We start from the raw sequence: 14,571 nt of genomic DNA, 5'->3' as shown, positions 1-14,571 counted from the left end.
CATCTGAATACAGACAACACAAAGGCTTACATCAGCATGTACCTCAAGGAGATGAGCATTCAGACAAAGCTGACTAAGAGCAAGCAGGGTGCATGGTTGCTACAAACAACTGCTGTTTACTTCTTTATTGTGTAATTTATCCTATTGTGTAATTTATCCTAATTTTACTGCAACTCATTTTGGCTTAAATAAATAGTAAGTTTGCATTAAAGCCTTTAACGAGCATCAACAAGATCTAGACATCAAATTATTTAAGAATTGGATTCACTGTTGATCTAATTAGTATTTTACACTTTCCAATTATTGTTCAAACAGAATAAACACAAATTAAATCATATTGAGACTGGCAAACAAATAAGAACATTGGAGATTCTTACGGTTTTCACAATAATGAGGTTTCATTTATAACTGCCGGCTTCTGCAGTTTATCTGGACCCTGGAGTGTTTTGTACATAATGTGAGGTCTATGTCCCTTTTAAATAGTTTTCATGTTTCTGAAAAATAAAGAATAGAAAATTACAGATATCTGCTTTGAGAGCCAGTCAATGTCATATCTAGACAAAGGCTAACTTTATATCTGTCTGTAAAATATGTGGTCATTCTAATAAATCTGAGGTTTGGATTAAAAGGTTTTAATAGTGGCAGAAAAAAGGAAATTTACAATGAATATGTCTTATTTCAAAACCATCAAAACTTTAGAATTTTGATGAAGTTTTACTCTAAATGATCTAAAACATAAACTTTATCTGCATTACTCAGTATAATGGCACACATAGATGCATTTCCTGTTTCAGCGTGGTGCTTTCAGTTTGTGCGTCTTTGCCCTTCAAGGCTTCAGTCGTCACCGGTTTCTGTGGCAACCCTGGATTTGAAAATAGCTTCATGTCTAACGGCCCCCATGCTGTCGCAAGCTCCCAGGCTGAAGCCCACTCTGGATCCATGACTCATTCATTGCTTATTATCATCCCACTCTCATTTCATGTCATCCTGCTGAAATGGTTTGCATGGTGTGGGGGAGGCGGGGTAGAGGCTACTACAAAGCCGGTTTATCCACACTGTGATTGGCTGGTGGGATCCATTTAATCTGCTGCAACTACTAGAGGGTCCACCTCCATCCTCCTCCCCCTCTCTTCTTTGCAGCCCTCCTATTTCAGCATCCACACACAACATTGTGCTGTCTCTGTTCCAGGGGAGAGTATCGGCTCTGCACAGGGAGGAGAGGATTAGCCCAGCCACTCATCTCATCTGCATTTGCAGTTTCTAGGGAAGCACATGAGCATCCAAGGCTGCACCCCTTTGTATAAAACCTGGCACTCCAATCATAGAGGCTGCACTTCATCTGCTGTCACTGCTCTGTGAAGATTCTGACTACTTTTTTTTTCTTATCTAAAGGTGTTTTTAATACTTTTTGCCACTATTATGCCGTCAATGTGCTTATCTAACTGGAAACATGCAACTCATATTGTTTGACAGTTATTTCCTCTAAAAATCAAGGAGATTATCCTCTTTTCTTTAGGACTTTTTCCACTTTCTTCATCTTTTTGTCCTGTTTGGGGACTGAAGCCTCAGAATGCCATCTCGAGAGTCCTATGATGTTCAAAAGAAAGAGAAGCCTCTGGTGCAAAAGGCCAAGAGAGAGGCCAGTCAGGAGGACATTCTGGCTGCGGCTCTGGGAATGAGGATGGGGCCACAGAAACCTTCAGCCACTTTTTGGCAACCACTTAAACTATTAGCCTACTCACAGTTCACCTCACTGGTGCGCAGAGCCACACTGAAGGAGGATAACCGGGAGCCCAGGTCTGAGAAAGTCCACAACTTTAAGGTAAGATGTCTCTACAAAACTGTGGTTTCATGGCTTCACGTTTTGCCGGAGGGCTTTTTAACTGGGAGAGCAGAGAGGGGGGGTGGGAAACGTAGCTGTTTTGGTCTGTCCAAAGAGGTTCTATCAGCACTGCTGTCAGTAAGAGCACCAGATGGAGAGATTATGAATCTGGATGAGGGTGAAAGGCTGGAGCAGTGCATCCCTGTTTGGCTCCAGTTTGGGTTTTTATTGGGACAGAGAACAGCAGCAAGCCGATAACTGTTTTTAAACTGCTAATCTCTTCCTGCTGCTTTGTCCTTTGTGAAGTTTGTCATATTGAACATCACTGATGATGTTTTGCTGTCATCATTAAAAATCATAAAACTGACTCACAAAACTGAGCTTTTTTTCTAATTTCAACCCAGTAAACATCCTGAAAGTTAATTAAATTGAAAGTATTTTGAATTTGCAGTAAAAGAAAAACAAAACAGACCCCAATGGAAATGCCACTAAAGTAAAATCCTTTAGATTTCATAATAAGGAATTGAAAATAGATTAGAATGGGTTTATGGTGCCACAGATTGTATTCAAAAAAACAAAAACTGCTTTAAGTTTTTATCTTAACTCATGCTTCTTAATTATGATTTATATTTACATTTTTAATGGAAGAAATGTATGACCCAATAGTTATTAATTTAATCTGGTACAATGCATCTGTAATTCATCCATTAATCTTTATTCATAGACTGGTTTTCATACGCATAGTGGGCAACGCAAAGTGCTTTCCATCAGATAAAAACAGAGGACAATGATAAAGAAACAAATGATACGGTTAAACAAAATGATGCTGGTCTTAAGGACAGATTAAATTATTTTAAGGAGGCAGTTGTGATGATAAATAAACACAAGAAGTGATAATTAAACTGCAAGAAATGCATATTTTGAGATAAAATGATTATACTAATTTTATTTAGTATAATAATTTGTTTACAAAATGTAAACAAGAAGAAAATTATATTAAACAGCAAATATACAATTATTTATAGAAGCAGTTTATAGGAGCATTTATAGGAGCAAATGCTTATCAAATGTATGCTGTGCTGTCATCACTCTCATATAAAGGGAGGTTTTACCTTTATCCCTTTATTAAAAGAGAAAACAACAAACCACAATATGAGACTTTTAATATCTAATCCCTATAAGATTTATGTTGTGTTTGTTTTTTCCCCACAGCCCCTAACAAATAGAAAAACACGTTTCCCTCTGTGTCCTTTATTAATTTGCTGCAGGAACTGGAAGAGTACTGGTTTGTTCTTGTTTGGTTCAGGGGCCTCTCTGATTGGCTGGGCTGTTGTTACCCACTGGAGTGTGGGAGCAACCTTTGCTCTAATGTTTCCGCTGAAGTCTCCCAGCAACTTATACCTTCACTGTGTGGAAGGAATAAGTTGTCCACAGTCTCCTCCACCTTCAATTTTATGGCTGAATCCCATTTCCATAATGTCCATTATAACAGTGGTGAAACAGCTGGAACTAAATCATGTTATTTCCTGAGCCATAGGAGACGCTGCAGCCATATTTAATAAATATTTTATAATATAGGATCACCAATATTTTAATTTTGAATTAATACAGGTATTTCACATATCTCATGATAATAAATCATTGTCATAAGTTAAGAATAGTTCAGTCTGATTCTAAAAGATTTTTATGCTGGTCTTAATGGTGCTGATACCAGTAACAAAATAATTACTTCTCTGTTTTTGTTCCAAAAGAAGGTTTAATAATTATTTGCTTTTGTTTTAACTTATATTTTTTGGTGTAGAATAATCTAATAGAGATTTGTTGTGCTGATTCCTTAAAACACATGTAAATGACCCTTTATAATTAGTCATTTGAATAGACATGTTCTTCATCACCAGTGAGTTAAAATCTATTTAGGGGCTCAAATACGATATTTTTATTTTGCCAAAATGTATTGTCCCACTTCCCATACACCCTGGGTGGTTTGTTATATTTCCCACATGAAACCACAGGTAAAAAGAAGTGGAAATATATGAAAAGGTTTCTGTGAAAATAACATGGGTTAAATGTCTGCACTCTTTTCCATTATTGTCTTCTCTCCTGCAGGTTCACACCTTCCGGGGGCCTCACTGGTGCGAACACTGTGCTAGATTCATGTGGGGAGTGATGGCTCAGGGGGTCAAATGTGCAGGTATGTTCTATTCATTACATAAAAATAAAAATTAAATACCCTGCTTCACCTCTTTGCTACATGTCTTTGTGACACTGGTGGGGGTTTTTTAAATGAGCATTTCTCTATATTGATTATTTGGTTTACAGTACATCTGGTGCTGAAATATTGGATTTGAATCCAAAACTCCCAACACCAGTTTGCGGATTATTGATTGTACAACAGAGTGAAATGAGTGCTCTCTGGTTGTGATGTAACAGATATGCAATGGGATGTAAAACCCTATTTTTGACCCACTTTTGTCAGCTCTAAGTAGCAAGTGGGTCAGTCATGAGGAAAAATTACTTTCAAAGACAAAAATTTCATTATTATCAAATCTGCTTCAGTCGTGGATGTTTGACTCTTTGTTTATTATCACATAAACAAAAGCTTTCTGAGTTATCCACTGAGATGATTTAATGGGGAAAAAATGTGCAGCTTTTTGGGGCTGAGCATATATACAGTACTAAGTCAAATGGAGTTCATGTTTTTTAAGCACTTTTTGTCATCTCTGGTGATGGATTATGCTTTCCAGGCTCGGTACATTTAAAGAAGAGAAGCACTGATCCGTGACCAACCAGTTGGAAACTCAAAAATCCCATCTTTTTCCAATCAGAAAATGTATCAGACTAATTAAAGTCACATTACCAACGATCTTTCTCCTGATAAAGGCACACAGCTAGAAGATTAAGTGATGTTTTTAAAATGAACTCAGTAAGAGCACACTGATGTAAAAAAATAAAAATAAAGATAAAAAAAAATCCTTAAAGGGAAGTTTTGTTTTTGCAATGTATAGACCTCTTGGCAATAAATAATAAAAAAGGAGAAGGATACAGCAAATCCATTTTACCATTTTAGAAATGCTGGTAGCCTATTGGAAATCTTGGAGTTAATGTAAAAATCTTCATCCTTTCAAAAATACATATATTTATAGGCAGCTGTTTTAGTACTACACATGATATGCGCTAAAATAGAGCACCAAAGACAGTTTAACTATTGGCAACTATTTGCAAATTTTACCAAATCTTAGAAAAAATACTTTTCTCTCTTGCGGGGCGATGTCAATTCTGCTCCAAAAACTTAAAAAGGATGGGTTTTCATGCCTTCAAAGCAGGTAAAACTCCTTTTTACAGCCTTTCTTGAAAGCTGTATTAGCATGTTTAAGCACACCGATAGAAACTCAACCTTAAAATTCTAATCAACATGTTGTCTATACTCCCCAACTATGTTTTGTCCTCCTTTATTTGATCAGTTCTTAGGTTGTGAGTAAAATCCTTTGACTGCGTTTGATCTCTTACTTGTCAAATACTCCAGGTGAGATTTCTATCTCACTGCTGTAACCCAGTCTGATGTGTTTCTTTGATGTTTTATTGATGCAACAAAGTGTGTCACATAACTCTGCAAGAGCTCTGATATTAATTATTAACATACTGATGCTAAGCCCTGACAACAATCCATATAAAGCTACATATGGTGGAAGCCAATCTTTATCAGCCACTTACATACAGACACATCATTCCTTCAGACTAAACACCAGCCTCCTGAATCTGGGGCAGCAAATTCTCCCATGATTCTCACATTTGCATACCAAAAACAAGAACAAACCCTCTTCCACCCCCTGTTTCTTTTTTTATGTGTGAACTGTTTTTGGCCCTGTGCCAGAGAGCGAAGATCTGCTTGCGCTTGTTGTGGCACATTTCCTCCTCAGCAGAGTGAACCCCCCACCCACCCACCAACCCACCCACAGACTCACCCAGCCTCATCCCATCATGCCCGTAAAGGGAAACAAAGCTGGCATATCTCTTTAATGAGGTGCAGAATTGGGGCTGTGTGGAAATGAGCTCTATTTTCTGCACACACACATTGAAATTTAGCCTTTTTCAATCTCAAAGGTCAAGCCTTATTTAACCCAAGTGCTTGAAATAATATATACAAAAAGGGAAACTTACAGAAAACAGAATCCTTCTTGGCGGTAAGGCACAGTGTAAAAACGATCTAGAAATAAGCAAAAATTTCTTAAATTAAGTGTATTTACTCTTAATTTGAGTGGGTAAATGAAATGCTTTGCCAATGGAATTAGTATTTTTACTTTTAAAAGAAAGATATTTAGATAAAATGCACTGGAAATAAGACAATGCAATTGTGTTTTCTTATTTTAAATGTAAATTGTCTTGTTCCATTGGCATAATGTGTCTTTTACCTGCTCAATCCAAGAACAAATGCACTTATTGTAGGAAAAATAACTTATCTAGATTTCCATTTTTTTCCAGTTTATCCAACATATTTTCTAGACTGAGTGGTAATGTGCTGATAAGAAAATTAACAACCCTTTTTCAAATGTGAGAATAGCAAAACCCAGAATCTAAGCTCCCTTGGGATCAGCCTCCCCCACCTGGGACCCAGGACCATTGCCATCCTCTCATGCACAGGGATAGCTCAGCAGGGATGCAACCAATGACACATACATCCCTGTTATACAGCCCGTCTCGTGTCTTTAAGAGAATAATCTCTTAACTTAATTACATTTCTGCATCAATGCATATAAATTCAGTAGGTACGAATTTCTCCAGGGACCCAAATTAATCTAAATATCCTCCAATGCTTTTTTTTTCCTCTTTTAAAATGAAGAAAATGTTACATATTTTCTCTAGCTTGTAAACGTACATTTTAATGCCTTTTTTGTGCCAAATGGCTGATTGCAGTTGTGAAGAAAGAAAAAAAACCCTCATAGCACTTGAAGACACAAGACCATCAAAGATCTAAAGAGCTAAAGAGATGGCCCATTTCAGTCTGGGAAAGTAGGTCTTCTGTAGCCTGCAGCGCCTCAATCACTGCTTCCACTCACAATGTGTGCAAGCTTAGATTTGGAAAAGAATAGAGCCCTGCGCTCCGTCCTTCCTCTGGGCACCAGCATTTTCACTGTGCCTCCAACTCCCTACATGTGTCCCTGTTAGAGAGGGCTGCAGTCTCTCTCTCTCTCCTTTTCTCTTTCTCTCTCTCTGTCTGCTGATGCTCTGTTCTTGAAACAATAAAAGAGAAGCTGCGCCTCAAGTTCTAGAATGCTGTGACTGAGACAAAGACACAATATGTTCTGCTTTTCCTGATATGCTTCTAAAACTCTAGTTGGAATCCGTATAATGTCTTGTAAATATATTTGCACAATTTAAACACTGCACTGCATTCAAGTCTTGTCTTTTAGTTCATCCTTCCTCATTTAGTTCATTTGAACTCATTTAAGACCATTCGGAAGAGAATTTGAAGGTTACTCCAACGCAGCAAGGAGTCTCAAGAGGTTCTGTGACATTCAAACAGCTAAAATAAAAAATAAAAACACTAAGAAATCCTCCGCTGAGCTCTGTAGTGTATTTGTTACCAAATGCATTCAAGTGAGCAAAAACCCCTCATCAAAGCTGCTTACTAATGATCCCACTCCTCTTTTTATAGACTGTGGTATGAATGTTCACAAAGAGTGCTCGGCTCAGGTACCCGACGACTGCAAGCCCAACCTGAGACACATCCGCAAGGTTTACAGCTGCGACCTCACAACATTGGTAAAGGCCTACAACACAGCCCGGCCCATGGTGGTGGACATGTGCATACGAGAAATCGAGTCCAGAGGTTAGTTTTTTGACTTTTTAAACACAGATTAGCATTTTCTCTTGAATATTAGCACAGTCATATCACATCTACAAACATTGAATTGTTTTAATTGGGATTTTTATGTTATGCTTACTTTTCAAGTGGAAGGGAAATTCAATACCCTACTTTTGTTCAACACCTCCTACTCTGAAAAACTAAATAAAAGCTTCCCCACAGGATCATCCTGACCCCAACATGTATATTTGAATTTACTGCATTGGCCAGAAAGTTAAATTTTGGTGTTTAGCTGACCACTTTCTCCAAATGGTATTTCCCCTATTAGGGATGTGGATTTTCTGAGCATGGTATGACTTGCGCCATTCAGACCTCTCTATCATTTAGGCTAGATTTGTCAAGCGCACACCTGATAGTTGCTAATGTATGTATTTATACCTAGATTTAATTATACCTAAGTCATCTCTTAAAGACTTATTTCAATTGAAGATGTATCAGAGGAAAGGGAAAAAGATCCCTGTGATCCATTGATGTTATAGTTTATTACAGTCTTAAAGCACCAAAGACTTGCTTTGAAAAGCAGTACAAAGACAAAAGAAATATATTTATTGTTGAAAAATTTGAATGAATCCCTATACCTGTAGAAATGCATCACATCTTAACATTTAATGTTTAAAAGCTTTTAGCCTCTGGGTAACTTTAAAGCTTTTGCTGCCTTGTGTTCATTTGCTATCAAACAGCTTTCTTTCAAGTGCAGTGTGTGTACCCTTTGGGTTGTAGTGTTTAAAGTCTGATTCAATTACCAACTAATTTGATGTTTTTGTTTGCAAGTGGAGGCAGAGAGGAGTGATGAGATTGCTGGTAATTGCAAATGTGTAATGAGGAAAATATTACTCTGTTTCCTGCTGCCTTAGCTGATTGCGTTTCAGTTAAATCATTCAGGGAAGTCACATTGTCTGCCCTCCAATGTCTGTCTGTAGCTAAGTTTGATTTATGTCTTTATTATTTTGCTCAGTGATGCAGAAAACTGTTTCCATGCAACCATGTTTTCTTCATTGCGCAACACTGAGGATGTTTTGTCTTTAATATTAGTTCCCAAATTAGACATGTGTGTTAGGAGTGTCTATGTCTCTCCTGTCGGTATGTCTGACAGTTAAAAGCTGTGCTTTTTTTCTGTGTTTTTTTTGTAAGGACTGAGATCAGAGGGCCTCTACAGGATATCTGGGTTCAGTGATTCAGTGGAAGAAGTCAAGATGGGATTTGATAAAGGTCTGTCTTCTTTGTTTTATATATCAAGTTTAAGTGTCAGGTCAAAGATGACACTTGAAGACTCTGCCTGTTTGCATGTCCATAGAAATCAGATCTCTATGGATTAAACATAAATTGACAGGATTAGTGTCCATCCAGAAGAGGAGATTCTGACATCTCCCTCTCACGCAGGATTTCACTGTGTGGACAGACGGGAGGGGGCCTTAGAGGGGTCACACTGTCTTAGCTGTGGGCGTGTTGGGATTCAGTCATCAACTTAGTGAGAATAAACCTGTCGTGGCTGAATGCAGTTTGAATTTTAACTGTTAGAAAAACCAAGCAGCAGCGGACTGAACCCAGAGCCAGATCGGCATGCAGGATATCATCCATGACAGAGTGTCATTCCAGCTCACAGCTCTGTGATGCTCAGTCTGCCAGCACAAGTAGGCCATGCTCTCCTCTGGAAAGCATACATAAATGAGCCAAAGTCAGAATTAAACAGGCCAAAGGGATGATAGCTGATACTTTGGAAGAAAAAAATAAGAGAGAGAGATGAAATTGGATTTCTTCCAGCAACCATAACACAGTTTCTTTACTCCTCAGTTCACCCTATGATGTGAAAGTGCTGATGTGAGCATTTGCAGAGCGAGCAATCTCGTTTTCTCACTTCCATCTACCTTGTCCTATCACACATCTCTGCAGATGGAGAGAAGACAGATATCTCAGTGAATGCCTATGAAGACATCAATATCATCACAAGTGCACTGAAGCTATATCTCAGGGATTTGCCTGTTCCTGTGATCTCCTACGACGCTTACCCCAGGTTCATCGAGGCCACAAGTATGTCACTGTTTAAGAAAAGCTGAAACACACAAACATTATCAACAAAGAAAGCTTTTATTTTCATTTTACATTTAATTTGCATAAGAATAAGTACAATCTTTGATAAACTGGCTTTAGGAAAAAACATTAGATGGGTGAAATAATCTGTTAACTAAGGAAATGTACTGGTATTGATTGATTTTATTACAGACTCAAGGTCCAATATACATTAAAAGAAACAGATACACCAAGAAAAAAAAAAGAATAAAAGTACAACAGAGAAGGCGCCTACCCCTTCAGGAGGCAATTATACTGGTAGATAGCAGAAAGGCAGAGCTTCCTTCCTAATAAATCTGTAATATTAGATTTCCTTGCTAAGATATTTGCTGCATTTCTATAAAAGAATTGCATTTATATCTATACTACAGGATGTACTGACAATAGACAGAACGCAGTTGATGTGTTGTACAGAACATTTACAGCTATTGGTAATTTTCAGCTCTAAATCCTTTGTTTGATTTTTTCCCTATAAGCAAAGTTAAATTTAAATGTGATCGACTAGATATAAAAATAGCAAATTACACAACAAAACACATAAATATTTAGAACAGTAAGTTAAAAAAAACTAAAATGATGCAAAAAATCTAAAATGAAAAACAAAAGCATACATCCCCAAATGGGACCTTTTTATCAGAACACAAGGCATTGCACGAAATGTGGTTGAATCAATGCATTTATTGCCTTTTCCTTTTCTTTTCAATAAATAATTAATGCTGACAATGCAAGTTGCATAATGGTGTTGGGCAGTAAAACCTGTCTTAACTTGCTCCAAACCAGCGGGCTCTTATTATATTTTCCACTCCTCTTTACAAATGCTTTAGGCGGACAACAGGAAGTACTTACATTCTTCACTGTTTCCACTGGGGTTAGAAAGTTATGTCTGGACATTTCAAACGCAATAAATTATTTAAAATGCAGGGTGCCTCAGTTACCAGGTGTCCTTTACTTTAGCTATTCATTCATGCCAAAAGATTATTTTTCCCTTTTTAGTTCTCCTTCCTATATACACTTTTCTTTGGGAGTGCTACATATGAAAATAGTCTAATTGCCACATATTTTGTTTATTGCATCCCATTTGTATTTTATTTTCAATCATACAACTCTTTCTATAGGTCTTAAGATTTCATAAAAAGCATGCAGAATTCAAACTAGTCAATTTGCAGAAACCCTTTAACAGCAGGATTTGGAGTTTTTTTAACCCTCTAAATAAATGAGCGTTGTCTTCGCTACATCGTCATTCCCAACACTGCATGCCCATGCAGGATAGAGCATTTCCTATTTTAAGTTTTGTGCATCCAAACTCTAAATGTTGATAGTATATCAGTCTGTTACAGGCAAACGGTCCTCAATAAAACACAAGTTCAAAATATTCTGATTTTGAATATAAATTGTTGACTATTTAGGGTTGTTATTTTTATACGTTCAACCACAAAAGTAACATCTGTACAAATAGGTGTTTGTCTGCCCTCTGTGAGTCGGTGTTTTACAGAGCATCACAACCTCAGGAGGGCCAAGTTCATTTGTTTATAATAGCAACTTTTATTTCATTTTATATGTGTTCAGCAGTATGAATTTTGAACAGATCTCTTACTTTCCTTGTCGAATATCTGATCGAATATCTGATTTTTGAGAATCCTGAAAATTTTTTTAAAGAGAAAGCATCACTAGGTTTCTGTGGTATCAAATCTGTTCCCCGGGCGAACAGAAAAAATAATTATTGATCAAATGTTTCTGTTCAAGGAAGGCAGGGTTTCATTTCTTTCATAGATTTTGTACTTTTCTAAATCAAAACTTCCTAAATTCAGATTTATTTCATTCATCAGTTTTAAATTGAAAGTTGAGTATTTAAAAATTAATGTCTGCTGTATTTTGATTCTTTTCCTTTTTTAGTATTCTACTATGGTTTAGCATGCCATTGTTGCGGCCTCTCTGTGGGTTTCTAAATGACTATCGGACAACATATCTCTTTAATTAAAACTATTATGTAGATGTTTTGAGCCACTTTACCCCTCGGGCCCCTGAGCTGCGCCCCTTGAGTCCCTTTCAATAATCTTTGCATGCTGATCACGTCATCCTCTCCATTTGGCAGAGTTCACAGATCCTGAAAAGAAGCTTGAGGCTTTCCGGGAGGCTCTCGCTCTGCTGCCACCATCACACAAGGAAACTCTCAAGTACCTCATGGCCCATTTAAAAAGGTGAGTTATGCAAGCACACCATGTTATAGCTAATAGACAGAATGAAGTAAAAAAAAAAAAAAAAGTTTAATTTCACTACCACTGACATGGAGGTGTATCTATGTCTATCTGAAATATTCCAGGGTTACACAGAATGAGAAATTTAACCTGATGAGTGCGGAAAACCTCGGTATTGTCTTTGGCCCCACTCTCATGCGTGCACCCAACCAGGATGCCATGACAGCACTGAACGACGTCCGCTACCAGAGGCAGGTGGTGGAGGTCCTCATCAAAAACGAAGATGTGCTCTTTTAAGCTCTAAACAGGACATTTGAGACAACATTTTGCAACTTCTCTTTTGTGTAAAGACTTATTTTGTATCATAGTGATGGGTACTTTTTGAAATGCCTTGCATATGGACTAACATCTGGTTGCAGATTATGCACACTACACCTATTTCCTGACTCCCCATTTTTGTCGGGGTTGCTTTAGAAGTTGATAGACCAGCATGCATGGTGCAAGGTCTCTTTTGACTTGTTGTAATTTAGCACGTGTTCAGACTGTGATTTTGCTTTAGTCGTGTAGTAAGTAATTATTATCCATGTTCCTTTTTACATACTTTGCAGTTATTTTTGTGAAACGTTATACATCTGGATGTATGAATAAGCTACTAAATTTTCTTAGGTGATTTTTTTATGATGCTGTATTTTTTTATCTCCTTGATCGTTTGTAAGTGATCCACAGTTCTTAGTTGAATCTACTTTTTGTCTGTAAACACTGGTGCATTTGCCTGACAGTTAACGGTGTTATTGTGCTATAAAAAAAAAAAAACTTTTTGTGAAATTAATTTTGTACTGTAATGTTTTCTATACAACCTTTGCATGATCACTTTAATTTATTAAACCACACTTTGACAAACTCCTCCTGAATTGTTGCCTTAATAAAGAATCATCACTTATTGTCAATAAAAGACATATTTGTTGTTTCTGTTTTTTTTTCTCTTTATGTTTTCCAAGTATTATATGTTGGTCTAATGTTTCTTTGATGAGAAAAAATACCCTGCTTAAGGAAAAGTTAGATTATGTGCATTTTTTTATCTATATGCCAATAGGTCACTCTGGTTCTGTCATGATGGGTTCACTAAAGGAGACCCAGTTATGCAGAACACCACTGACGGACACAAGGATGAAAAGTTGAACAGTTTATTAAAGCACTAACACACAGAATGTACTGATTCTGGTTCCAGTCTGGGTTCTGGTTCACCGGAGTCTGCGTGAGAGACAGCACAGTAAGTGACTGTTGACAGGGTTTGATTTCCACGGGTTTACTGTCTGTACCTTGAGGGTTCTTGAGGTTTACTTTGGGAGGGTCACTGTTGGTTCTGGAGAGGGGTTTGTCAGCAGAGTCCGTTTGCTGCTTCAGCGTCTCACGTCTTAGCTTGAACAGACCTTGGCTTGGTTTCCCAGCTCTAGTCCTGAGCTGCTTGGGAGTTCTCTGTGAGTCTTCAGGGTTTGGCTCAGAGGGTCGGCTCGGCAGGTTAGCTCTTCCTGAGCTTTCAAGGAGGAGACACAGGTTTCCTGGAAAACAGAGACAATAATTAGAATCCAGACTGGATTCAAAGTCATGGAGATGCACTGAGAATCTAGGCTTTAGCGCTGACCAACTGGAGCAACACTGCGGCGTTGAGGCAAGGTCTGAAGACAGCTTATATAGTGGATCCTCTGATGGTCTTGATGAGCTGCAGCTGTGCAGGAGGCTCCCTCAGAGGATCCACAGCGGACTCTGCTGGAGAAAGATGGAATCTTCTCCAGCTCCCAACAGTAACCCCCCCTTGACCGCCCCTTGGCGGTCCGGAAGAGGTTGATGGGCAGGAACGCTCGTACTCCTCGATGAGTGCTGGATCGAGGATGTACGAGCCTGGGACCCACTGGCGATCCTCCGGTCCGTAGCCCTCCCAGTCGACGAGGTACTGCCATCCGCGACCTCGTCGACGGGAGTCCACGATGCGGCGCACTGTGAAAGCCGGATGGCCATCGACCTCCAGGGCGGGTGGTGGGGAGTTGGACGGTGGGCACAGAGGGCTCGAAGAGACGGGCTTGATCTGGGACACATGGAAAGTGGGGTGGATCCGGAGGGACTGAGGTAACTGGAGACGAACAGCTGAGGGGTTGATTACACGAGAGATCCTAAAGGGTCCGATGAATCTTGGGGAGAGTTTTCGAGACATCCCCTTGAGAGGGATGTCTCGAGTGGAGAGCCACACCTCCTGGCCCTCAGCGTACTCGGGGGCGGGACGTCTCTTGGCGTCGGCGAAACGTTTTGCAGATGCTGATGACTGATTGAGTGTGGCAATGGTTTCCCTCCAGATCCTCTGGCAACGGCGAATGTGATGATTGACGGACAGCACCGATATCTCTCTCTCATCTGCGGGGAAAAGAGGTGGTTGATATCCGAGACTGACCTGAAACGGGGACTGTCCAGTTGATGCAGAACGGAGTGAGTTGTGGGCATATTCAATCCACGGAAGGTACTGACTCCAATCCACGGGGTTGTTGGAGGTGAGACAGCGGAGGGTGGATTCCAGTTGTTGGTTCATACGTTCAGTCTGGCCGTTAGATTGAGGGTGGTAACCTGACGTTAGA

The 14,571-nt window shown here is 38.9% G+C and overlaps 1 protein-coding gene across 1 annotated transcript; it reads left to right on the top strand.

Moving 5' to 3' along the window:
- The first annotated feature begins 1,570 nt into the window (after positions 1-1,570).
- chn1 (chimerin 1) lies at positions 1,571-12,850 on the top strand. Its single transcript, XM_038306656.1, has 7 exons — positions 1,571-1,822; positions 3,929-4,013; positions 7,476-7,649; positions 8,817-8,894; positions 9,576-9,713; positions 11,845-11,950; positions 12,073-12,850. Exons 1-7 carry the CDS (start codon positions 1,571-1,573, stop codon positions 12,242-12,244), a joined length of 1,005 nt encoding a protein of 334 aa, XP_038162584.1. The 3' UTR covers positions 12,245-12,850.
- Positions 12,851-14,571: the final 1,721 nt, after the last annotated feature.

The sequence above is a fragment of the Cyprinodon tularosa genome, unplaced genomic scaffold (assembly GCF_016077235.1).
Source record: "Cyprinodon tularosa strain WSP-4 unplaced genomic scaffold, ASM1607723v1 ctg588, whole genome shotgun sequence".
Classification (NCBI taxonomy): domain Eukaryota; kingdom Metazoa; phylum Chordata; class Actinopteri; order Cyprinodontiformes; family Cyprinodontidae; genus Cyprinodon; species Cyprinodon tularosa.
This window is presented reverse-complemented; position numbering and strand designations above follow the sequence as displayed.